The sequence below is a fragment of the Solanum verrucosum genome, unplaced genomic scaffold (genome assembly GCF_900185275.1).
Source record: "Solanum verrucosum unplaced genomic scaffold, falcon-dt-bn FXZP01000254.1, whole genome shotgun sequence".
Classification (NCBI taxonomy): domain Eukaryota; kingdom Viridiplantae; phylum Streptophyta; class Magnoliopsida; order Solanales; family Solanaceae; genus Solanum; species Solanum verrucosum.
Window position 1 is genome coordinate 536220 of NW_026019983.1, and position 27288 is coordinate 563507.

The following is a 27288-nucleotide window of genomic DNA, read 5'->3' on the forward strand; positions in this document are numbered from 1 at the left end:
GCTAAAATACAAAAGAAAACAAAATCGGATAACTTAATAAGTTAACTCATAAGAGGAGAATAATTATTCAAAATCATATAAAAACACAACCAGGAACATAGAAAAGCAAATTAATGAAATTTTTATATATATATAACATGATTTTTCTATTTCATTCTCATTGAATCAGTTTAATGAAAAAATATATGGTAGGAAATATATTTTTAAAATTTCTAATTTTTCGTGTAAAAATACTGCTACTTCTTTTCTCATTTATTAATCGAAATCGAAATATTTGTAGAAATAATTATTGAACCAGACATGATATTAGAACCTTCTTGAATTGGACCCTTTCAACTACTAGCTTTTTGTTTAATTTTTTGCTTAAACCACAAAATAAAACACTTTATATACACCGTTAAAATGTACATCGCTCATTTTCAAGTAAAAATAAAAAAGAAAGAATAAATTGCTTTAATTACAAATTGGTGTATAGTTATCTTGTTGTGACAGTTTTCTGTCGAATCAAATTACAACACCTAAAATTACGTCAAACATCAAAAATGCTGAAAATGCATTTCAAATTAGTAACATACATCGAAATGTTATTTTGTAAGACGAGTTCAATTCTATTAGAATTTTTAAATGTTATTTTATTTTAAATTCTAGCTCACAGTTATATAAAAAATAGCATATTTTACATCTTGAAATTTTATAATCTATAACGTAGTATATTTATAGAGAGATAAAGATATTAAATATTATCTTTACTAAAATATTGATGTACTATTATAAAGAAGTCTAAATTATCCTTTATTCTAGAAATACGCTATCAATTTTTCAAAAAAAAGTTTAGAAAAAAAATCAAGTGATAAACAAATTATACTCACAGATATTCATCAATAAAATTATATTTTCTTTATGCTCAGATATACATGTTATTACAAAAAGATCTTCTGGTACAAAACTACAAACTAATGAAAAAAATCAAGGGGTAAATGTTAGGCATGGTAAAAAATAATTGAGTTATAGCAAAAATAACTTTTACCAATGGTGAGTAGTTGAAACAAAAGGTACTAATAAAAAAAGGGTACGTGGCAAATTGTTTTTTTTTTTGGCAGATTGATTAAAAAAAGTCAAAAAGATGAAAAGGAATTGAAAGTACCCTCCTAATTTAATTATAACCATTCACTTAATTTGTAGCTCCCCCTCCCCCCCCCCCCCCCCCCCTTTTTTTAGTAGGATGTCCTATTTCTTACGAAACTACCAAAAAACCCTCACCTACCTAAGCATGTGGATTTTATTTTTTTTAATTTAAGTGACGATGAGATTCGATTCCAGATATATGTCTCTATGATATTATATTTGAGTGTATGATCATTTCATCTACAAGTTTAAGCTCTTAGAGAGAACACACTTTTATTAGTTAATTATATTCTTAAACAATTATGACCTCTTCGTTGTGAGAGCAATATTCATGAAAAAACAATTCATTTCGGGTCTTAACTTAAGACATTTTTTTAAGAGTGAAGAAATCTTATCTATTTCTTACATAGTTACATTGCTCAACAAACACTAAAATTTAAGAATTATTGCACTTTTTTTCTCTTAGTATAATTAGTTGATTTTTAAAATATTAAGTTAAAGTTAATCTTATCAACTTTTCTTGAATTTTACTCCCACCTTATTTAAAAGTACAATGAATTCAACTCCAAGGAGTGTGGATGTACAATATAACATGTGAGTTCATTTAAACTCATAAATTTTTATTTAAACTCTTAATAAGTATTTTTAGAAATACTAAATTATTTTGATAAAATAAAATCAATTATTATTGTAAATTCACTTGAACTTATTACAAAGCTAGTTCATAAATTTTAAAACTTAAATTCACCTCCAACTTTAAAAACGATAAGTCGATATTATTAAAAGGTAAATCATATATCCGACTCTCGCCTAAATTAACCACCCACCCCACACCTTTTGGAGGGTAAAATCCTCATGTTAAATGTTATATTCCCAAAGCCCCCCACTAACCCCCACCCCAATTAAAATAGTACTACATATATCTCTCTTTCTTGTAAGTGTGATAAAAAGAAGCTCCCTATAGCTTTTGGCTTTGCTTTGCTTTCAAGCTTAGTACTATAACTATTATCTCTTTTTCTTTTTCTAGCCAAAATGGGTGCTAGGGATTTGCTAGTGGTGGCCATTGTTTTCACGGCGGCGACGGTGGTGGTGGCCGGAGATCCGGTGCACCATGTGGTCGGAGAAGATAGAGGGTGGGACCCATCTACTGATGTTGCTTCTTGGTACTCTCAAAGAGTTTTTAGAGTTGGTGATAAAATTTGTGAGCTTCTTCATTCTCCTTTCTTGTTTTTTTCTTTTTGGCTCAAACATTTTCATATGTATTAGTTCATGAATTTGATGAAAAAAATTAATTTGATGTACTAAACATCTCGTATTAACAAGATTAGAAAAAAGGCCACCCCTAATATTATTAGTTCATGAGTTTGCATCCTCTTGATCTATTTGTTAATGAAGTGGTTACTTGATACATGTTGCTTGTTGGTGGAAAGTGAAAGATATCTCGTGAAATTAATTAAAAATTCGAGAATGTCAATTTAGACATCACGATTATATAAAAATATTACTAATTCACGAATTTATCTATTATACACTAAAGTGTAAAAATAATATTATATAACTTAAACAATAACTATAGTTTTATGTATCTAGAAAGCGAGATTAATAATCTAGAAAATAAGGTAATATAAGTAATTTAAAATAAACTATTGATATTTATGCAGTAATAAATCATCTCATAAGTGATAAATAAAATTTTAAATATAGGAAAATGTTAGTTTTTGTCACATAAAAATACTTGAGCATTTAAATATTCTTTGATTTAAATTTTAAACATATAAATTTCAGATATTTTACATATTTTCTTAATAAAGAATATAAATAAAAAACTGAAAATCAAGTGAAATAATAAAATAAATTCGTTCTTGTAGGAATACTAATTATTACAAGGACAAAACTCGTGAGTCCCAAAAAAGTAAAGAGACAAATCAGGAAAATTGGCCCATGCTTTGGTTATGTCTAAACATATAGTATAATATTAAAAAAAATGTACCACGCATTTCTATGATTAATTTGAACACTGTTTATCGAAAAATTATATCATATATATAAGGCCAACTTATATATATATATTGAATTCTTTTGATATCTTTTTATTTTAACTTCTTTATTTGATTTTTTTCTAACGAAAATTATGACTCCGTTATTTTGTTTTTAGAAAAGGTAATTAAGTACTCTCAATGACTTTTGTATTACTTATACTTATAGATTTAGAGGTTTTTTATAACAAATAATCTCTCAGTTACAAAAATTTGAACAAGCAATGTGGTTATAGAAAGATTTGATTGTATTTCAAAAGTTCATTCAGATTTGATTATATGTTAGTTTGGCAGTCAGATATTAAATGAAATAAATTCAATATTAATGAACCTTTTAAGATTTTGTATGACAAAAGATTCTCTCTTTTCCTTTATCTATGCCTTAATAGGTTAGGTAAACAAGTAGTATAGTCTTTAATGTTACATAACTACTTAAATATTTTACTGTAATTCTAATTATTATCGTATATTTCCTTGAGGTCGTTTTAGAAACTTGTAAATTTCAAGTTCTAAACTTGCATATGATGGTCGGATTTAAATTCGAGATATTTTTTGTTCATTTGTTCAAGTCTTGATTGATAGAAGTAAATCATGCTTATGCTAGTAAGATATAGTAAATACTTCATAGAATAGCTAAAGTGATAGTAAATTGACTTAAACACCATCGTTATCCCAAACCAAAAATGTCATTTACTATTGGAGTATACTTACAATTTTGCATATATTATATGAGCAGGGTTCACCTACTCTACAACTCAGGAGAGTTTGGTGGAGCTGAGAAACGAGGAGGATTTTACATCGTGTGATCTATCGAACCCGATCAAGATGTACACGGATGGGTTGGATACGATCTCTCTCGAAGGGGTAGGAATCCGATACTTCGTTAGCGGAAACACGGAGAGCTGCAAAAATGGGCTGAAAATTCCTGTAAAAATCCAGCCCAAAGAGCAAATTATGGCCCAAAATAATGTTGCATCAATGGCTGTAGCTGATGGGCCTACAGTACCTTCTGCTTCAACAAACTTAAATGGGCTTTCATACATTTTGATTGTTGGATTATCAATCTGCTTATTGGGCCTTTAGATGAAAATAGCAATTATGGGCTGTCTAGACTCTATTAAGTAGGATTAAGTGCCACTTTATTTGAACTACGGTTAAATATCTTAATTTTGAATTATGATATTAATATGTCGTCTTTGTTTTGGCATAATATATTGTTGTCTTATTCAAAGAATGAATTTTGTTGTGTAGATGTATGAGTTATTCGAAGGGGAGTCTTGAAATATCGATAAAAGAATTAGAGTTAGAAAAATCCAATTAGTCATATTTTCAAAATTTTATAGACTAATATACACGAAAAATTTAGAAAAATCTTGAATTCTTGTTTTGTGATATTTAAACGCCAAAAAATATTGTAAATCATACAAAGGATATGAGTTTCGTTCACTAGGTCATTGCGGATAGTTTTAAAAAAATGGGATAAAAAAACTTCCATCATCAATCATATTTCCAAAAATGATTGATTAACACACACAAAAAACTGAGAAAATTTTAAATTCATGTTTTATAACACTTCTAAACGTTAAAAAAAGTGTTGTGAATCCAATAGAGACTATGAGTATCGTTCACTAGTTGATTGCAGTTAGTCCCAAAAAATTTGGATCAGAAAAATTCAATTAGTTATATTTTCAATAATTCATGGACTAATACATATCAAGAACTAAGAAAATCTTAAATTTCTATTTCTTAAATAATAAATGCTAAAAAAGTGGCGTTTATCATGTAAAAGTTATGGATACCATTCACTAGGTCATTATGAACGGTTCCAAAAAAATTGTGATCAGAAAAATCATGCCATTCATATTTCTGAAAATTCATAGACTATTGCACAAAAACTAAGATAATCTTCAATTTTGTGTTGTGACCTCTAAATATTTTATTTTTTTTAAAAGTGACAAAAATCTTGTAGACTAGAAGTATCATTCACTGGGCCATTATAGATGATCCAACCAATAAATTTCAATCAATCATTTTCCTCAAAATTCCATTCATGGACTAACGTAAAGGTACAAATTGAACAATTTCAAATAATACGTGCGCAAATTCATACCTTTACCATATTACTAATTTTTTCAAGAACAGTTAGGCACTTTCTGTAGTTTATTTGTGCAAAAATTTGATACAAGATAATATAATCTATGTGACAACCATAATTAAATATAATAGTTTCTGATCGAACAGTTGACTTTATGAAAAACTTTAATAACATCAACCAGAGGACATTTGATTAATCAAAATTATTCCACGTATACATTAATCTCTAATTTCTGGCGAAAAATGTCCAAATAACAATTACAATATAAATGTGATGGATAAGGACAAATACACAATAATTAGCGCAAATGGTATGTAGCTCTCTATGACGAAAAATTATATTGGCGGAGTATTTGGTCTCTGTCAGTGCGATTTACTATTCAAGAAATGATCTCCAACACTCAAGAAGACATGTTTTCCCAGAATCACCTCGACTGGAGGCTGGTTCTCAATGCACTTTACATTTATCTGCAAGGTTCACACAATAAGGGGTGTCAAGAATCATATCGTTAGCTATGTACAATGAGAGAACACTTTAGAAGACTTATGTGTTGAATTGTACGACCATCTCATCTTAAAAGTTTCACAATTCAACAGAGTATTGGTGCAGGCAAGATGTTCCGAGTTAAATTTTCACAGCCACCCAAATAACCAAGAGGATTCAGGCTCATACGCGAGGAGTATAATGAAGTAATTAAGAGTGATGTGATAACCTAGTCGAATTTTGTTGACCATCTAAACTTTTAGACGAGATGGTCATAGAACTCAGAATTATGAAGGTATTGTTGTACAAACCTTTCCCTTTCCTTGTTGAAACTCCGATTTCAGGTTATGATGATCCCTCATCAGGAGGTAAGTTTGTAAACCTTGACAATACTGTGTGTTTCCTGCAAGATGAAGATGGTTTAGAAACAGAAAACCACCTCAGAATAACCGAAATTTCTGAAACAGGAATCTCAAATTCGACCTCCGTATAAAGCGGTGATGGCATCTGCATTGAACACTAGACTTGGTCTTGCTAAGGTGATCACAAAGGACAAGTTTGAGATTCCATGGAAACTCTCTTCGTCAATAGTTATCTGCAACTTACATAACTTGTTAATCGGTGTACAAGAAACTATAGAAATATTTTATAATAGACAGTTCTCCATTCTGATCATGAGAGACGATTCAAGTGAGCAACTAGCTCTGAATATTAACACTCAGACAACTCGCTAAGACCTACTAACACAACGAGGAAGAGGCTTCAGAACTTACTGCATGTGAAGGGATCAGTTCAGCAGGAAGCAAAGGAGATCCAATGGCATCTTTAATATATGATTCCTGTAACGCCAAATTATTTATTAAAACGGGTGGACAAACAAAGTGACACAAACAAGTTCTGTTTTGGCAATAGAAGCAAGCATGCACTAGCTTTTAAAGAGTGAACGTGCACTAAGCTACTAAAAAGAAGTAGATAAGAAATTAAAGTGAAAAGAAAAAGAAAGAACCAGAAAAAAAAAATGGGAATATGGCCCTGACTAACTCAATATATAAGATGGAAACCCAAGATTCGACAATCAGATTCAAAATCAACAGAAACTGTTTCCTGAAGAACATCGAGTCATGGTTATCATTTTTTGTCAGAAGTGATAAAAGCCCCTTCGGGCTCCAGGATTAATGATTGTCATCCCCTTTGAACTTCGCTCTCTGGAGAAAAACCATTTCAACCTCACAAAGACATTAGTACGGTTCTTAAAGAACTATATAGTTCGAGCATATGATATTATGTTTTCAGTCTCTTCATTAATTTCTCCCAAAATCCACCACACCCAAAAAAAAAAAAAAAAGAAAAAAAAAACCTCATTTTTGTTCTCATCCTGCATCAAACACCAGTCCCCCCTTTCAATGAACTTCCATTCCTCCTGCCTTTTACATTCAGAAGTTCTCTTTTTCCCACCATCCTCCTTTATGCTCAATCCATGTCAAACTCCACCTGCAACCCCCTCCCCCCCCCCCCCCAAGAGTACTACCCTGGACGTAGGCTATGTCTGGGGAACATACTTGGAAAAAAAGAAAAGAAACTCTCAGCAGCTTACAACTCATTTTTCTCTAGCCAACTTATTATCTCTTATATTCCTTTAGTTCCCTATCCACTACTCTTTCCCATTGCTCCCCGTCAACCAAGTTTTGCTTCTTTCCATTGCTTTAGTTGATCCCCGCCCCAAAACAACCCACTTCTACCCCAAGCATAACAAAAGGAATGCTCATCTTAGGACATGAAGGGTGTACTTTCCAGTTGCCACCCCGCAAAGTATGCAAGGGGAAGTATCACAGCCAAAGACTTGAAGGATCCGGCAATTCTCTAGATCTCCTTCTCTATCTAGAAGGCCAGATTTCACAAAGCCAAGTGCCTAGTAAAATAGAAACCATCAAGCAATACTGTGGACAAAATGTACCTGAGACTCCAAAATCTGCTTAGAGACTTTTTCATCATTATCCAAAGACTTGAAGAAGACCTCTACCATGTCAGTGGGTTCAAGCGCGGCTTTCTTTCTCAGTTTCTGGATCCTATTCACAACCTGCAAGCAGAGTTCAGCACCAAAGAAAATCATCAGGAATCTCCCTACACAACAGTAACCAATCAAAATACAAGTAAAAGTTCGACTATATCTGCAATTAATCGCATTGAGAGTAACTTCTGAGAATACCTCTCGAGCAACTCCAGCCTCAAAGAGTGAATCATCAGTACGCAAATCCAGTATCACTAAAACATCACCTGTATGTGCAAAGAATGAAACAAAACTATTAAGAAATCAGATGAAACATAATATTTAAATTTGTGAAGGAGGAGATGTTTACCATCCCCTGCTGCATCCATTTCATCCTCTTTCCTATTATCAGGACGTTTGAAACCCCTAACAATCTACAAGTACATTAAAAGTTTGAGTTATGCTATAATAATGATAATAACAATAATAATAATAATAACTCAAGCATTTTGAGGCAGTGCAAGAGGTGCAAAATAAGCAACAAAATCATTCCCGAGAATTTTGAATATTAAGATGAGCAAAATAAAATCTATTTTTTTCAAAACCTAAACTCCTGCTTCAAAATTAATATTGTGCTCCTGCTGTGGCAGCCAAATTCCATTTTTCTGCCAAAGTACAATCCAAATTAATTCTGAAGACAAGAAACAGATTCCTACTTAAAGAGGTTTGACTTAACTACAATAACAAGAGGATTCTCTACACATGCAATTCCTTTTCTCCTCCCACCCTTCCCCATCAATTCTCTTTTCCAGCAACTTATGTAGTCATCTTCAAGCCAAAGCAACAGACAGATATTCACAAACTGGCAGCACTTTTGGGCCACAACTTGCAATTACTAAATAGGGCCAGCATAAATTTGCAGGAACCTTTGCTTTTTCAGCTGCCACTTTTTTCTCATTTCCATACCTGACAGGCAACTGACCTATTATACCCTTTGTACCCAGGGTTCAATAAAGCCAACAAAAGAGAACCCATAACAGAACTGCTCAACTCTTTCTGTTCCGACCGACAAATATGAGGAATTTAAAGATGCAAGTAAACATCATATTCACCTTGATATCAGTAAGCTTCAAAGTGTGTGAAGCAATAGTAAGTTCTCCCGCTTTCTCAAAAGCAATTATATCTGCGGTTGACATGGCCTTAACTTCTTTGGCAACAACACCCATCGACTTGCCCAACCTTTTTCCCAACACACTGAGACAAGGGGAACAGCTAACGAGGTTAATTCAGAGAACAACAAATGAAGACAAACTTGGCAAATGACATCTAGATCACCTGAAATCTGGTTCTGCACGCAAAGAAGCATACTTCAATGTGTCATTGCATGGGACCAAAGATTTAATGTTTAGCTCCTCGAGCACATACTGCAACCAAAAGAATCACAAGTATTGTGCTCCAACTTTATCACATTGATATATTAGTTAACTAAATTAGAGTAATGAAATAATGTAAATAAAGGATTATAAGACTATATTTTTTTTACAAGGACTATAGAGACAAAGCAAAGAATAAATAATAGAATAATAGGTTAATAACACTTCAAAGGCATCAGAATGGAATGCCTGTAAAAAGACAACACTATAACAGACCTCTCTTAGTTTGCCCGCAATATCATCAAGGAATTCTGAATCTGGATGTACAACCACCATTTCCCTGAAGAAGACCAACAAACCAACATGAACTTTTGCCTTTTGTTCTGCAGGGGTCGGGGAAGAGAAAAGTGCAGAGGCTAAACCTGAGTGGAGTTTTAAGAGGTTTGTTGTGACGCTCACGAATATTTCGTGCAAGGTCAATAAGTGTCATCATCCTATTAACACTCTGCTCAATACGCTCCCACCTCTGAAATGATTTTAAACATGCATGAAACAAACTTGAGGCAGAGAAGAATGCAAAATCCGGCACCTCGTATTTGAAGAACGGCAAGAAAAGGTAATATAGGAGATCATATGTACCTGCCCTTCCACTATAGGATAGCTGCAATAGTGAATGCTCTCCTCTGATCCTTTAGAAACTTTCCGCAAATTTTGGTAAAGAACCTCAGTGAAAAATGGAGTTAATGGTGACATAGCTTTACAAGCAGTCAGAAGCACCTATATCAAATAAAGGACCTACTGTGTTAGAGAGCCACTGGCAGAAGAACTCCAACTCATAGCGGGATGAAATTACTAAAGTAGGCACAACAAAAGAAATAAGCTACTTCGTAGTTCGTACAACTTGGAGATGGCACTTACATAGTAAAGAGTTGAAAGAGCAGTTCTGCAGTCTCCTTCACCAGTACGGCCTTTTAGTCTCTTCCGATTGAACCGCACATAGATATTTGTTAAATTATCAAGAAATTTTAGGAGATATGGAACCACCTGCAAAGAGAATAGATAGACAAAACATTAACACGGATGCTAGTTGCAAATTATAAATTTCCTATAACCACACACTTTGGCAAAGAGATCATGTGCTTCAATCTGCATTTCCATCTTTAAAGTTTAACCATAGACGTGAACTTGTGGATCGCACATCTCTTGTAACCACAAACTTCGACAAAGAGACCTGTGTGTCTATTTGCTGAGTTTCCAGCTTTAACCATAGAAAAATCTGAGAAGTGTCTCAGCAATGAAATACAAACATATGGTATTCTTGTTCAGACATCAAAATTAGGACTCAGCACAAACATTTGTAGGAATCAGGTTTTGAAGACAATTATAGAAGCTACTAAGCTCCCTGTAAACAGTTAAGCACATAAACTACATTCATTATCCGACAAGATTGGAAAACTAACCGTGTACAATCTATAAGCATCCATTTCCTGCCGGACGAAATGCACTAAGCTCTGAGTTGCAGAATTGATCCATTGGTCTAAGACATTCGAAGAACTCTGCAAAGTTTTCTGATCAGTAGGAATGAATGGTCCAAACCCATCAATCTCAAGTCTTTTTGCATTCTGAACAAGGAACCTATATGCATTGTACCATGGCAAGAAAACATCTTTCACCTGCATTGATATAATCATTTCCAAATTAGGAGAAAACTAAAAGTTTCCAAAAGTAGTTACTAAAATAACTGATTAAAATCATAGAGATGGAATGCCAGCATAGGTAAAGGATACACTTACCACAGCAAAAACTCCCTCTTTCTTAAAGCGCAGAGGTTCAGCACGGACAACGGGGGAGTTTATCAGGTATAAACGCAATGCATCCTGCACAACAAACATAAGTAGTTATAGTCTTTCACCATAACCCGTCAATCAGAAGACTGGAGCATCTCATGTAACAATTGAGTAAATGAAGAAGCTCATGATTGGCACAACTTACAGCTCCATAATCATTGATAACTTCTGATGGTTGAGGATAGTTCTTTAATCGTTTACTCATCTTCTTCCCATCCTCAGCCAGGACAAGACCATTGCAAATGAGGTTTCTAAAAGCAGGTTTCCCAAAAAGGGCGGTAGAAAGGACCATAAGGGTGTAGAACCTGCAATACATAAGAACCTTATAGAATCCACTATTTGAATTTTGGATCTTCTCTGACTTGGAATACATGAAAAGAACTAAGCTCGCAGAACATTATCAGAATATAGAGAACATATTCAGAACATACCATCCACGAGTTTGATCGAGACCTTCTGCCACAAAATGACCAGGGAAATTGTTCTCAAAGAGCTCAACATTCTCAAAAGGATAGTGGATATAAGCATAAGGCATTGACCCACTCTCAAACCAGCAATCAAATACCTGGAGAAGTACGGCAAATACTTTTGTCAAAAAGCAGAACATAAAATTGAAAGAGAAGATTGAAAGGTACAAGCTCATTATAAAAGTTCAAAAAGAGGGGGTTAAATGTGGAAACTTCGTTGAACCATTAGGCATGGAATGCTTAACAAGCACTTCAGCTATATAGGTAGAATACTTCAGAGCTAATACTATTGAATTTCATCTTGCAAAACATTTTCAATGTATTAGTTCCTAAGAAAAGAATTTGAGTTCACATAAGTGGAACACATGTATCAGCCCTCAACAGGCAGACAGACAAAAAACAAAAAAATGGAGAAAATCTTGGAAGTGGCAGTCCGAGGCAGCAGAAACCCATTTGTTTCAAGTACGTATTCATTACTGCTCTCCTGACAACTAAAAACTTCTCAAAGAATAAACAAATAACACTGAGAATGTAGACAATTCCAGCAGCAAAAGGCAATAACGCACACTTCATTAAAATAGAGACCAGTATCTCATTTTTCTCACATACAGCCCTGAAGCAACATTTATGATCTTATCCAAGTCAATATCAAATATTCCACAGGTTAACACGAGAATCAACATTTCAGCAGACAAAACCAGCATCAAAAGTCCTACAATAAATTTAAATGGACTCTTTTTTTGATAAGGCAAATTCAAACGGACTATTAAAATGTTTTCCTAGCTTAATTTGTTCTTCCCAACGATTGGCAAATATGTGAAATCCTTTATTAATCCAAAAGAAAAAAGAACCATTAATTTGCAAATTGATTCAACCTCTTTAAAATGAAGCAAATAACATGAAAATATATCTGTCAGATATACTTTTGGATGATAAATGCAATATCAATGCTGTGGCAGCCTACTATTAAATGACAGATTAACTGGTCTTACATCCTCCACACGTCGAAGAACGCCAAATTCAGTCCCCCGACTGGATGGGATGGTTATGTGATCAATGTAGTGACGATGCAAGTCTGTCACCTGCAAATTGAGCAAGAGGAAAACCGTTGGAAGTTAATTGTCCTGAATAAACAGAACTTGTTACTTTTCTTCAAAAAAAAAAACTTAAGACTGCAAGGAACCCAGCAAGAGGATTACTGGAGAGGAACCCAGCAAGAGGATTACTGGAGAGAAAAATGCTACATTGAAGGATAAGATTTTTCTAACAGCTCTTAAAGTTTTTCAAGGCTGTTCTATCGTATTTTAAGTTTGAACGTAAATAGCAGTACTCTACAACATGGGTACTTTATGAGGTCTAGGACTCTAGGTATATATAAACTAAACATGAGGTTTCTAGTTTGTTTTTGTATTAGATACTCTATTCTTCAGGAAAGATGGTTTCATCTCTTTGCATATATTCTTTTTATTTACTTCACTGCTTCATTTGTGTTCCTTCTGGTTATATATCCTTTGTTTCCAAATGATATACATAGACCTCTTTCTTAGCTATCTGATGCACCATAATGGCATAATGTCTTATGAAACATACAGAAAACCAGCAAACATGAAATTATTTATAAATAAAAAAGCTGGAAACACCAATGTAAACTTTATGCAGATGTACTTCAAAATAAAGGAAAATGGAAACTTAAAAGAAAAATTCAACTTACGATAAAACTCAGTCACATGCAAGAGCTTATGACATATATCAACATCAAAGAATGAATCCTCGGAGAAAGATGATAAAATATATTTTTTTGACAAAGAAAGATGATAAAATATTAAAAAAGCAGTAATTTCTTTTTAATTTCCCTTGAAACTGAAGGAAGTGAATTTCATTAAGAGGCTAGTTAATACAAAAAGAGAGAATTATAAATTCATCATCAAAATAGAATGCTGAAAGTAAAACAAGTACTACAATGTCGAAACGAAGGTAAAACCTTAGCACCGGAGAGCTTTTCCAGTTTGTCAATGGAATCCATAACAACTATCTCCTCACCATCCTCACTAGCCCACACAGGAAGAGGAGTACCCCAGAACCTACTTCGGCTAACAGCCCAGTCTCTTGCATTTTCTAACCAATTGTGGAAGCGTTTTTCCTGTAATAAAATAACACAAAATAAAATGAAGATCCAGATGAATTACTGGGTTATGTAAAGACAACTTATAAATTCCAACAATCATGATATGTTGATGAAACAGAAGGCAGTTAGTTACTATTCATATTCTGCAAAGCTTCAATAAAAGTACATGAAACCTAATTCACAGCCTCACAGAACTCATACCTGGAAAAGCAACTGTGCTTCAACAAAAGTGGATGACAGCTAATATCTCCCACTAAAGTAGGATATTACTGACAAATACCAGGCTCAGCAGTGTAGTACTACATCATGTAGGACTATGGAATGTGGCGTTTAGAAAATTAATTTTACTCTGTATTTAAAAGGCAGAGGTGTGGGAAATGCTTTACCAATGGTGCCACGGAGCATAAGCCCAACAAAACTTTACTCCCTCCGGTCCATTTCACTTGTCGCATTTTTCTTTTGCACACCCCTTAAGAAAACACTAACTAAAAGGGTAATTTGACTAGATTAACCTTATTTATTATTTGATCTTAATTTAATACTACTCTTTTTTCACCATATTAACCTGTCTCCACATTAATTGAGCAAGGGTAAAGGTCGAAACTAATAATTAATTATATCTTATTTTCTAAAATGACAACCATTTTGGACTATTATTTTAGTGTAATATTTTAAGACATGAACATTTTACAATCTCAAATACATTAAAATTTGAATAAAATTCAAAAGAAAAGGCTACAAAACAAATTTAAATATCTAGGCAGCAGCAACAACATACCCCGTGTATTCCCACAAATGGAGTTTGGGGAGGGTAGAGTGTACACAGACTTGTTACGATAAACCCTCAACTAAAGAAAAAACAATTTAAATAGCTAGGCAGAATGGCATATATACAAAAAACAATAAAAAAGACACGAAATTCAAAATGCTATAACAAAAAAATTCCAGGATGTTGTCATCAAAAATTTCCAGGATGTACGTGGCAAACAATCCAAGTAAAGCATGCATGGGGCGTTCCTATTAGAACAATAGCCCGATCTGCCCCACAGTATTGGGGCAACGCCCAAGGTGAGCCCCGATTCCTCTTCTGTAACATTGATTTTTCTGATATATGATATATCACTACATTACGAAACATGTGGATATCTCAACATTCCTAAAGGTCTAACTTCATACGAAGATTGTTCCATGGGAGCTTTGATCAGTAAGCATTTTGTAGTGAACTCCACCAACACCTCAAACAAAGTAATACAGGGAGATCAATATGGAGTAAATTAAAAGGCTTCTTCGGGGGTAAGCCAGCAGCTAGCATGTGCATGGAGTAACAATGGATAATGTCTGACAATAATGTAACCAACACAAACCGGTGTAACAAAACAAATCAGCAAATCAAGTAAGTATAAATTACTGTGAGCACAATACTTTTTCAATTATGACAACAAAAAAGATAACTACGGAAAGGAAATACTAACTAACCTTCACAAAATCAGGAACCCAGTAGGTTTGCTTATTGTTCTCTAGCAATTGATCCTTAATCTTTTCAACCATAATAAACCTGTCCACACCAACAACAAACCATCCTGAATTATTTTTTTTAATACAGAGATCAATGGATGTATGATGGCATATGAGAAGATAAGCATTATTGGTTATTAAAAAGAGAAAATACACATTATTAAAAAATGAAAAGAATATTAAAAGAAAACGACTTATCAAAGTAAAACATGCATGTCAGGTGCTAATAAAATTCACGAATTTTCAATTGCCATGAAACTAAAAAGGCAACCCAGTAAATCATGAATAAGCAAGCCAGCAATTCAAGAAAAATGAAAGAAGACATTAAAAAGAATTCACAAAAACACAAACTGACAATAAAGCTTAATAACATATAGATGTGGGAAAGCATGATTTAGATGCTTGAACCGTTGATGATCCTTCCAGTCTTTTTTTTCATATATATGGTAAAACAAAAAAAACCGGGGCCAAACGGTGGCTTTTTCCAACTTGCTCCCTGGTGACACAAAACACCCAACCTGATCATTTGAGTTGGAAGGCCATTTCTGCTAGGCTATCTCATTTCGATTCGCTGTCTAGGAAGGGAAAGGAAAGACAGAAAACCTGCGCTTACGTGCTTGCCATTCGTGTCGTGCTCTCTTTCTCTTGTCTATTGATCTTTCCATTAGCCAGAAAAAGTAACTCTCCCACTTCTCTCACTTGCATTGCAAGAATAATTATTGTATAAAACAAATGTGTTTTGCATTACAACATCCTCTTTTTCCGTCAAAAAGGCAAAGTTTGAAAGTCAAATTTCCCTCATTTACTTCCCTTTGAAGCAACATATTGACCCTTGTGATCCAAATCAATTCGCCTCTTCAAACTAAATTAAACACAGTTAAAATATATGGTTTATATATATATATATATTAGTTCATTATGGCATAACTTTAAAAACTCTAAATGCAAGTAACTGCTATATTAGCTCCTTTTTCTCAACGTGTGAAAATTATGATTGGCACCTTTTAGTGTAATAGTCTAACAGAGTTAGTTTTCCTTCTAAATGTTAGCTTTTTCCTTGATGGTAATCTCCTGAGTGGATGTAGGCCAGTTCAGTACTCCTCCAAGGGCTAAAGTTCAGATGAGCTACCACAATCAACTAAAAGGAGAGGTTGAGCTGCTACCACCAACATTCAATGACGGTTAAAACTTTTATTAGAGAACTTCAACTCTTGAAGAATAGACAGACCTTCTAGGATATCAATATTACATTTCAAAAGAAATTGTGCACCTGATAAAATATTGGTTGATGTTTCTACAGAAGAAGATTTTTTTTAAGTACTGCTATAAGAGGAAGGAACTCAACAATTTTAGGACATGGGTTTTCATGTGGATAGTAATCTACTAACTAACAAAGGATGTGTTTCTATTTAATTTGGCTAACATCAAGGTTACGGTTCTGCAATACTCATTTTAAACCAAACGACTGCTGATGAGCCAAAGAGTGTAATACAGAAAATTCAGGAATCAACACCAGCTGGATTTTTGTGGACCAAGATCCTTAAGATAACCAATCTCAGCTACTTAACATCCGAACCAAAAAGAGTTGTGGTAGAGTGGTAAGTACTCCTTCATCATTTACCGGAGGTCTTGGGTCCGAGCCCTGTTGGGTATGGAGTTGCCTTTGTTAGGGATCACTTTAACCCCCATATGGGACTTCCGTCGAGCACCAATACGGGTACCAAACACTAGGTAGGAAACCAAAAATAAATATAAAACATCCGCTATGATACACTCAATATCATGTAATTCAAAGTGAGATTATCAAAAGAGAAAATGGAGAAAAGCTAAGTACATAAGGAGAGAATGCAAAACAAGCTGATTCTCACTCCAAAAAACCATAATCTCAGAGGACTAGATAAATACAGAAGCATAACACAACAGAAAAATAAAGGATAGAAACAGTGAGTGATGCATGGAATGATCTGAAGTATGTTACCAGCTAGGAACTGCTCTATAAATCAGAGGTGTATCAGATCTCCAGCAAAAAGGGTAAGAATGCATGAACTTTCCAGATTTAACAAGCCTTCCTTTATCCTGAACCAAACAAAAGTATCTTAAGCATGGATATTGACCATAACTAAATAAATGACCATGAGTTTATAAAACCATAAACAAACACAATCCCTCACTCAGATTGAGGAAAAGCTACCTACAAGCTCTTTGATGGGCATTTTCAGCCGCTTTTATTCAGAAATATTGTGCCACAAAAAGTAGAAGACTCTCTTACCTTCACTGCTTGAGTGATATCATTATCTGCATCCTTTACATATTTTTCTCTGAAATCAGTAATCCTATCCGTAAAGCGGCCATTATCATCTACCGCCACAACCAGGCTCTCCCCCTACAGAAAGAAAAATCAAAACAAGTCAATTTCATTGGAGCTCAGGTCACAATATCATTAGACACAACAAATACAAAAAGGTTGATTTAGTCAAACACTTGGATAAATGGCTTGCAGTTACAATATATGCCACTTAATTTGCAAAGAAAGAGCAAGAAAAATGCCATAATCCACAATGTACTTCCATTGGCTAGAAACCCATGATTCCATGAAAATCCAAATATTTCTTAGATAAATTTTAGAGCCAGAAGAGATGGTGAAGATTGATTTACTCATGTATATAGTGGTCAGTATGGAGGGAGAGATGTCAAATGTAATGAAGATAGGTCCAATTCCATTCACAGAGCCAGATGGAATTGTATTGTATCTTTAACATTTTTGGTGTAAAGAGCTATGTATTGAAGATATTGAACAGATAATAGATCTGATAGGGAGTCTTTAATTTTAATTTTTTTGTGGTGGCAGCATATCCTCAATGCTGAAGAACACAAATTTACCCGTTTCAAAAAAAATAAAATTAAGGGGTAAGAAAGACCATCAAAACGCCGAAGTAAACAAGCACAATCAGCTACTAATATTTTCACAAGCCCCCATGACATCATTCCAGTATATTTTCCCAGGAAGAAAGGATGATCCCAAGTCAGATGTTGCATCGGAAAGTAAAAGTGATAAACTCATGCAGGTCCTAACACTTGTACGAATGTAATACACAGCCAATGGAAAGCATATAAGTTCCAGAGCATATATACATATACAGACAATGTCACATGTTTTCTATTACAGAAAATAGGATTAATTGCAAGAATACTTTGAAGTTCCATAAGTTCTCGAACCTTATTGATTATGTTGTTTGCAATACAAACACGATAATCGTCCTCACCAAAGGCAGGAGCACAATGAACAATTCCAGTCCCACTGTCAGAAGTCACATAATCATCTGCAACGACTCTGAATGCTGAATCAGAAAAATCCTTGAAGTAATCGAATAGTGGAATGTACCTGCATTGAATATCTATATAAGCTTTCTGGATAAAATATCTATAAGTTAACCTTGAAAGTCAGTACTGGCACAGAAAGTTAAGTTCACCACTGATCAGATTGTTAGTCTCATGCAAAAGAAAAAATCTTAATTGTGGGAAGGGATCATACAACAAAATGACCACATGTATTGGTGCTAAAAATACAGAAGAACAAATTGAGTCATGCTGATACTTCTATAAAATTTTACCTTATCAACCAAAAAAAAAGAGTCCACATAATAGGTCCAGGTAAAAGAGAATGTCCAAAATTTTCACAGCTAAATGGTTAAAATCATATAAAAACCAACACTGAGGTCCAAGAAGGTTAAAGAGAATCTTTGGATGTACTAGGATACATAATACACACAACGCCTATAAGCCCTTCCACTACCGGTATCTTCTCTGTTTTCCTGCCTCTATCTTTCTAGCTTAAATAAAGTGAACTCTGCCATGCCCCACAAAATTTTATACTTAGCAGACCACCTAACCACCCAATCAATCAATTACCATCCAACCCATCCAACCACCAAAATAGAGAGATGGTAGTTGGGGGTCCCATGTGGAGGAGGGTAAGCATGTCATTGCCAAGTATGCCATTTTGCATCTTCTAAGAAACAGGTAACCACTATAATGTTCATCATCTTCCAAACTCTCCCATTTATTCCAAGAAAAAGGACAGCAAAAGGGAACAAGGAACAGTTACTAGTGGACAGGATCCTAAAATCAGATATTAGACACACACCGGGAACCATACATCCTAACATGCCTAAAGCCACTACATTGAAAATTTCTTTTGAGAAAGATAATCACTTCATTTGACAGTAGAGTTCAATTCTTAACCAAAACACTTGCATATCATTTCTTCACATAAAAGAAATGCTCCATTTGACGTCCCTTGGTTTTGACAATTTGCTCTCTTAGGATCTTTCTTTTCTTTTCATATTTTAGGGTAAGGTTAATTTCCTAATTAGGCAAGTCCAACATTACAAGTAAAAAAAACAAAAGAAAAAACTTGGGATCATACCCAAAGAAGACTTCCCAGTAAGAGGAGGTAGAGAAGTGTGAAGTCACACCTGCCAGTTACACAAATGATACGAACCAAATACAGCCGTAGAGTCAACAATCTATCAAAATTCAATGTGCTGGCAAGTGTCAAAGATTGACCTTTCAAGGAGATAGTTCGAATAATTGAAGTCGTAGCTGGTAAAGTCATTAAACAAGTTCAACGAAAACAAAACAAAAAAACTGAGACAAATTACCAATGAATGGCTTTTATTTACAATGTGAAGCATGAGTTGGTCAGGTATGAAGTAGTATACAAGGTAGAAGACATGTAAATCAAGTGAACCTCAAATTAGAACATAAAGATGAGAGGATCACTTCCATCAACTTTCGTTCAAGATACTAGCTACCATATTGCGAATGACAAGAAAAAAACTTTGTGCAGCATATGAAGTGACAAAGTTGAAGATGAAAATTGCTCACTTCTTCCCCACTAGGGACGACCCAGGAAATTTATCCATCACTTCATAAGTTTCGACATTCTGTGATTTACCACCAGAAGGCTTTGTCTTAGAATTTGGGATTTGAGTGTCAGCAGCAGGTCCATTTGGGGCGACCTTTTTGGCCTTCTCAACTGGTAGCTCAGCCAATCGAGATTCCGCCACTACATAGATCTTCCCGTTGAATTTATTGCGAACCTGATTACATAACCAAATCAACATTAACAAGCTTAGTTTAGAGTAAATATTACCACATTTACACACCTGTTCCATACCAATAAAGAAATATGATACATGTTTCTTTTCTTAAACTGAATAAATCTAATCAAGAGAGTTGCACACTCCAATTAAATGACTGTCATCTAATGTACAATTTGATTAAATGTAATTAACAGTTAATACATCTCAGAACAGGAAATTAACAAAACTGAAGACCTTTGGCTTATAACAACAATACTAACTGCATTTGAAGCACTATAATAAGTTAAAGTAACGACAAGCCCTTCAGACTCCGAAAGTAATGTCAATCCAATTAAAGCAACAATTCACTCAAATTTCAAACCATAAGTTTTACTAAAGGACTAACCTTGACGTATACAAAATTGGCGTTGACGCAAAGAGCAAGATTACTTGGAAGGGTCCAAGGAGTAGTAGTCCATGCAACAAAGGATGCACCCTCAGGATCATCAACTATAGGGAATGAAACCATGATTTCAGGGTCGCTTACTTCCTGCACCAGACCCAAAAAGGAAAATAACTTTTTAAACTTTGTGATGAAGGAAAGACAATTTCATAAAAGCACATAAATAAGCAATCACCAGTACAAGGAGAAAAAAATTGCACTTTGAGCGCTGCTAAATGATTTCCATTACAGACCTTGTAATTTGAATTAGCTTCAAAATTGGATAATGGAGTCTTCAAACCAGTACTATAAGGCATAACCTGCAAAAAAATCAGGAAAAGAGTCAAATTTCTTTCAAACCCAACTACACTGGCGTGAGCCCATCTGGTCCAATATTGGTGAAGTTTGTCTGACACTCACATGAGTTCAAGCATTCTGGCTGGTAGATTGATCAAGGTAGCAACAAGCCCAGACAGGCAGATCATAGTGGGAAAAAGGAGGTTTTCCTCAATCCGAATACTCATTTTTTAATTTGATTTTATTTTATTTTTGAGAAAGATTACAGTATTACAATTATTTAGCACAAAGGTTGTGCTGATAGCCATATAATACTCAATAGATTGTTCTTTTTAGATTTTATTTTTGGGGAAAAAAAAGATACTAGATCAAGCATCATCCTGAATAACACTGTTGTTTCTTTCAAACCAACTACACCATTGTATCTGGCAAGTGGAACCCATATGAGTTTGAGCTTGCCGGCTCTTGGATAAATTGAGGTAACCTTTTTCGATAAAAAGGTTAGAGTATTATAAATTTTCAGCATAAAAAATTTTGACGAATTGATTTTTCTTTAGATTTTATTAAGAAGCACACATCAAGCATCATATTGAATTACACCATAAATTCAAGAATAAGAAAAAAGGATAAACCTTTATAAATAAGTTCCTTCTAAAACAACTAAAACTAATGTTTCTTTTACCCAGCTACACTACGGTTTCCTTCAAACCCAATTAGACTGATTAAAGCCTGTCTATTCCAATCATGGTGGACAAACTTATCCAGCACTCACATGAGCTTAAGCATGCTGGCTGGTGGATTAATTGAGGGAACCCACAAAGACTGCTAATAGCAATATAATACTCAAAGAACTATTTTTTAATTAATTAAAAAGCATATTATTTTTGTTACTATCCTCAAAATAAAAAGCATACTACTTTCTAATTAACTATCGGAAACAGCGTCTCTCTACCTCTCTCTACCTCTGAGTTAAGGGTAAAGTATGTGTATCTTATGTAGCTGTTGTCATACTACATTTTAATTAAGCATCAGCTTGAATTATACAACAAGTTGAATACTAAGAAAAAAAGGACAAACCTTGAAGCCTCTATAAACAAGACCCTTTAGAAACAGCTAAACTACTGTTTCTTTTACCCAGCTACACTACAGTTTCCTTCAAACCCCAACTACACTGATCTGAGCCCATCTGTTCCAATCATGGGTGACAAATTTATCCGGCACTCACATGAACTTAAGCATGCTGGCTGGTGGATTAATTGGGGGAACCTTTTTCTCAGCACAAAGACAGTTGATAGCCATATAATACTCAATAAACTGTTTTTTTAAAAACAAAAGAACGACAAACCTTGAAACTTTATAAATAAGACCCTCATGAAGCAACTAAGCTACTGTTTCTTTTACCCATCTACACTACTCCGGCACTTGTATGAGCTTAAACATCCTGGCTGTGCCTTTTTCTCAGCACAAAGACTACTGCTGACAGCCATATAATACTCAAAGAACTGTTTTTTTTTAGTTAAGTAAAAAGCATACTACTTTCTAATAAAACATCAGCTTGAATTATACATAATACCCGTGAACTGTTTTTTTTTAGTTGAGTAAAAGGCATACTATTTTGTAATTAAACATCAGCTTGAATTATACAACAAGTTGAAGAACAAGAAAAAAAGGACAAACCTTGAAGCCTCTATAAACAAGACCCTTTTCAAACAGCTTAGCAAAAACCCACCAAACACTCTCCATAAACTTCAAATCCATAGTCTTATACCCATTCTGAAAATCAATCCATCTCCCCATTCTCACCACAGTTTTTTCCCATTCTCCAACATACCTTGTCACAATAGCCCTACATTCCTCATTGTACTTATCAATCCCCATTTCAATCACTTGTTGTTTAGTCTTAATCTGAAGTTTCTCATCAATTTCATGTTCAACTGGTAATCCATGACAATCCCACCCAAATCTTCGGGTCACATGATGACCCGTCATTGATTGATAACGGGTCACAATATCTTTGATCGTACCAGCTAATATGTGGCCATAATGAGGTAAACCTGTTGCAAATGGAGGACCATCGTAGAAGATGTATTCGGGTTGATTTTTGGTCTTTTCGAGCTGGGTTTCGAATGCTTTGACTTCTTCCCACCATTGAAGGATTTTTTCTTCTTGATTTGGGAAAGAGAAGTCTTTGCCTTCACATACATCTTCCATTGATGTGGAAGGGGAGAGACGAAGATAGAATCGGCGTGGAGAGATGTATAGAATTTCCTAGGGTTTAAGAGCTAGAGTGAGGAAGAAGAAGGGGGTTACCACAATAATGTTTACTCTTTTTTTTTTACCTATCGGCCCAGATTGAATCCCGACTAATGTCATAGCTGAATCTCGACTAATTTAAATTTGGATTATCTATGATTCTATTCGAAGAAAAGCTACTTATCAAGGATTTTTTGGTCACAACTAGTGTTAAGTTTTAGGGAGAGACGTCGTTTGGCTTGATTTTTTTTTTGTGATCGTGATGTTCAGACTCACTTTTACTCACATTGATTAATTTTACGTAATATTTGTCACTTTTCACCTACAATAGATATCAGGTAATTTTATTTATCAAAGCTATGACAAATGGAAATCACCTAGTATCGTTTAACCTAAAAATTTGTGTATATTTGAAAAAAAAAAAATTAACATGAATGATGATATTTGAAAAAGAGTGTTCTATTTAGTCAGAAATATAAATTGAATGATTTTTATTTTGTGAGTAATTCAAAGTGAAAATAACAAAGATAATTTTTTGATGTTTTTTAAATGGTAAAACTACATAATTAGATGGACGATGTTTTTTAATAATATACTATTATTACTTTTACATTTAAAATATTATCTATCTTACCATTAATTAAGAATTTTCTATCATATATTGAGAAAAATACACTTACTTACATGTATTTTTGTTATCATATACATTAAAATATGAAGAGGGGGACGAGCGAGATTCGTTATGTATCCGAAATACATGTGAATCATACTAGATATACACTAGATATATGTTTATATATGTATCTAGTGTAATTCACAACCAGATATATAGGAGAGTGTATATCTAATGTGATTCACATGTATTTGAGATACTTACAAATACATATATCTGTGTGATTCGCATGTGTTTGGGATACATAACGAATCTCGTTAGCCTTTCTCCATACTTTAGTATATTTGGTAGCAAAAATACATATATCTAAGTGTATCTTCCTCAATATATGGTAGAAAACTCTTAATTATTGGTAAGATACGTAATATTTTGTATAAGTAACAATAATATATATGATAGTGAGTAATAATAATATTTTAAAACTCTAATCATACAGTTTTTCATTTTTTTTTAATGAAGAATAAAAAGTTTAATCAATTTCTCTAATATAATATAGATAAATTCCTCAAATTATTTTTCAAGGCTTAATACTAAATAAATAGAGTACCAATTAATATGAATAATGTAGTAAAGTAATTCTTATTACAATGTTTATACCGAATCCTAATATAACATGGAAAAGTGAAAATATTCTACCATCCGTTATATATATTCCCCAAATTGAGAATTATTGAAACAGAACACTACAAGTGCAGATACAGAAATTATCGATAGTCAAATATGCATGAAGGAAAATTAGCAATTAGAGCTGCGAAGAAGAAAAAGAAGAAGAAATCTATTGCAAATACAGAAAAAACTAATCTTTTCAAGCAAATTTCCATTAGCAATGGTGAAGAAGCAACCAAATTTTCCAGATGCAAACAGAACAAATCAAATCAAATTTCTAAAGGTATCTTTCTGCTACTGCTACGGCCAGCTTGTACAAATAGTAGTAGAAATAACATACCAGTACAATCTATAGATATACAAAATCAATCTGTGTGCTCGGAAAATCCTAATTGGAAAGTTCGAACACTTTCCATACCTTACTCTTACTCGTGTTTTCGAGAGATACTCAACTCAAGTAACACATATCAAAACCAGTTGAAAAGGAAAAATACAAAATCAAAGAGGAAATTCTGGCATCTCTTTTTTCATCTATATTATTATCTGTTTATATGGGGCTAACCAACCAAAATTTTTAATTAAATTGCAGGGAAGAGAATGTCAATTAGTGATACTACAGAGAAGATGGATATTGTTTGTCCTCAGGTGAGTTTTGTAATAATCACAATCACAAGATCAATGCTAAACCTCTACGTCAAAAAGGATCTTAATTTTCATATATATGTATATTGAGTGTCCTATGTAAGCAAGGGGAAACCAATTCAATGAGGAAATAATTATCGAGATCCTAAGCAAGATACCCGGGCGGTCTATTCTTCGATTCAATTGTGTTTCAAAATCTTGGAAGGAATTAATCTCAGACCGTTACTTTAAGATGAAGCATCTCGATCATGCCAAAAATGACCAAAATTCCAATAAACTTCTTATTAACAAAAAGTGTCTTGATAAGGATGATGTATTTAACTTATATTGTTCTACTTTATCGTCAGTTCAAATGGTTGAGGATGAACAAAAACTTGATTGGCCTTCAAACTGCAATCCAGAGGACTCCGTACTCTACTGTTCCTGTGATGGATTAGTTCTTCTCGCAATTTACAATGGACTTGATAGACACCTCTTGTTGTGGAACCCTTCCACAGGAGAATCAATAGTACTTCCCCATCCGAAATCTCGACCCAAGTATTGTGTATGTGGAATAGGATATGACGCAACTACTGATGACTATAAGATCGTTGCTATTGACTTGCACGAAACATGTCAGGAAATAACCGTTGAAATTCTCACGCTAAAAAGTGGATCCTGGAAAGAAATTTGGAAATATCCTCCTGGCATTCACCGTGTGATCGGTGTTAAGGATTGTGGTATGTATTCTTTGGCATTTGTACATGGAGCATTTCATTGGGTTGGTTTATCATCACATTGTTGTACAATCGTTTCATTTAACATTTCAAATGAGGTGTACGGAGAGATACCATTGCTAGAGCATATGTGCAATATATACAAAGCAAGGTTCATAGAGTACGGCGTTTCAGTATTGGGAGGAATGCTTTGCTTTTGTTCTACATATTTTAATCCATGGGGAGGCATGTTCAAGTTGTGGATGATGAAAGAATATGGTGTCAAAGAATCATGGACTGAATTGCTTACGATACGAGGTGATTCAGATTTTTTTTATTCAGCAAAACCGATTTATATGTATGCGGATGGTGAAGTGCTGCTACGCTGCAATTATTTTGGAGTTCTTGGTTCTGTCTATAGGACATCCAGAGAGCGATTTGGATTATTGCCTCAATGTTGTACATTTAAGCAAGGAATGGTCTACACACAGAGTTTGATCTCTCCAAAATCACTTATTTAACATTTGCGTAGATATAACATGAGAGACGCTTTTTTCTTTTCTTCACAGATCATGTAACTATTTCTTATTGTAATATGTTGCATTTATTTAGTATTTAATTGAAACTCCTTACTTGTTACGCTATTATTGCAATATGTTGCTCTTATTTTGTATTTAATTGAAACTCCATCTCTTATTGCATATTATGCCTTGATAAGGATGATATGTTTGAGTTATATTGTTCTACTTTATCGTCAGTTAAAGTAGTTGATGATGAACAAAAACTTGATTGGCCTTCAAACTGCAAACCAGTGAATTCCTTACTCTACTGTTCCTGTGATGGGTTAGTTCTTCTTGCAGTTGTCAATGGATTTGATAGACACCTCTTGCTCTTGAATCCCTCCACTGGAGAATCAATAGTACTTCCCCATCCAAAATCTGAACCCAAGTATTGTGTGTGTGGAATGGGATATGACGCAACTATTGATGACTATAAGATCCTTGCTATTGACTTGCACGATGTATGTCAGGAAGTATCCGTTGAAATTATCATGCTAAAAGGTGGATCCTGAAAAAAAATTGTAAATATCCTGCTGGCATTCACCGTGTGCTTGGTGTTTAAGGATTGCGGTATGTATTCTTTGGCATTTGTACATGGAGCATTTCATTGGGTTGGTCTATCATCACATTGTTATACTGTCATTTCATCTAACTTTCAAATGAGGTGTACAGAGAGATACCATTGCTAGAGCAAATGCGCAATATATACGAAACAAGGTTCATAGAGCACGGTGTTTCAGTATTGGGGGATGCTTTGCTTTAGTTCTACATATTATAATCCATGGGGATGTTCAAGTTGTGGGTGATGAAAGACTACGGTGTCAAAGAATCTTGGACTGAATTGCTTACTATACGAGGTAATTCAGATTTTTTTAATTCAGCAAAACCGATTTATATGTATGTGGATGGTGAGGTGCTGCTACGCTGCAATTATTTTGGAGTTCTTAGTTCCATCTATAGGACATCCAGAGAGCCATTTGAAT

At 34.1% G+C, this 27288-nt stretch overlaps 2 protein-coding genes across 3 annotated transcripts; one reads left to right on the forward strand and one right to left on the reverse strand.

Annotated features, from left to right (window-relative positions):
* The first annotated feature begins 2079 nt into the window (after positions 1 to 2079).
* LOC125817935 (basic blue protein-like) lies at positions 2080 to 4371 on the forward strand. Its single transcript, XM_049497440.1, has 2 exons — positions 2080 to 2326; positions 3898 to 4371. The coding sequence occupies exons 1-2, from the start codon at positions 2158 to 2160 to the stop codon at positions 4242 to 4244; spliced, it is 516 nt and encodes a 171-aa protein (XP_049353397.1). The 5' UTR covers positions 2080 to 2157; the 3' UTR covers positions 4245 to 4371.
* Positions 4372 to 5424: 1053 nt separating this feature from the next.
* On the reverse strand, positions 5425 to 23177 carry LOC125817928 (isoleucine--tRNA ligase, cytoplasmic). Of its 2 annotated transcripts, none has more exons than XM_049497432.1 (27): positions 22554 to 23177; positions 20834 to 20899; positions 20544 to 20687; positions 19941 to 20155; positions 18270 to 18435; positions 17323 to 17436; positions 17032 to 17129; positions 15015 to 15093; positions 13395 to 13553; positions 12406 to 12495; positions 11378 to 11511; positions 11092 to 11251; positions 10893 to 10976; positions 10560 to 10772; positions 10018 to 10143; positions 9739 to 9876; positions 9522 to 9625; positions 9376 to 9439; positions 9062 to 9150; positions 8839 to 8980; positions 8097 to 8160; positions 7946 to 8013; positions 7694 to 7816; positions 6513 to 6578; positions 6223 to 6334; positions 6051 to 6142; positions 5425 to 5723 (listed from the first exon to the last, which is right to left on the reverse strand). In XM_049497432.1, exons 1-27 carry the CDS (start codon positions 23085 to 23087, stop codon positions 5619 to 5621), a joined length of 3549 nt encoding a protein of 1182 aa, XP_049353389.1. In that variant the 5' UTR covers positions 23088 to 23177; the 3' UTR covers positions 5425 to 5618. The 2 variants fall into 2 exon arrangements, with proteins under 2 accessions (XP_049353389.1, XP_049353390.1); XM_049497433.1 differs by lacking the exon at positions 22554 to 23177 and adding an exon at positions 21954 to 21985.
* Positions 23178 to 27288: the final 4111 nt, after the last annotated feature.

Excerpts from the sequence above, each read along its gene's own strand:
- LOC125817928 (XM_049497432.1), bottom strand. The coding sequence starts at position 23,087 with ATGGAAGATGTATGTGAAGGCAAAGACTTCTCTTTCCCAAATCAAGAA. Across the intron at positions 20,900-22,553 it reads TTGTTTATAGAGGCTTCAAG|GTTATGCCTTATAGTACTGG; the intron begins GTTTGTCCTTTT and ends ATTTTTTTGCAG. Across the intron at positions 8,014-8,096 it reads AATGGATGCAGCAGGGGATG|GTGATGTTTTAGTGATACTG; the intron begins GTAAACATCTCC and ends TTGCACATACAG.
- LOC125817935 (XM_049497440.1), top strand. The coding sequence starts at position 2,158 with ATGGGTGCTAGGGATTTGCTAGTGGTGGCCATTGTTTTCACGGCGGCG. Across the intron at positions 2,327-3,897 it reads TAGAGTTGGTGATAAAATTT|GGTTCACCTACTCTACAACT; the intron begins GTGAGCTTCTTC and ends TTATATGAGCAG.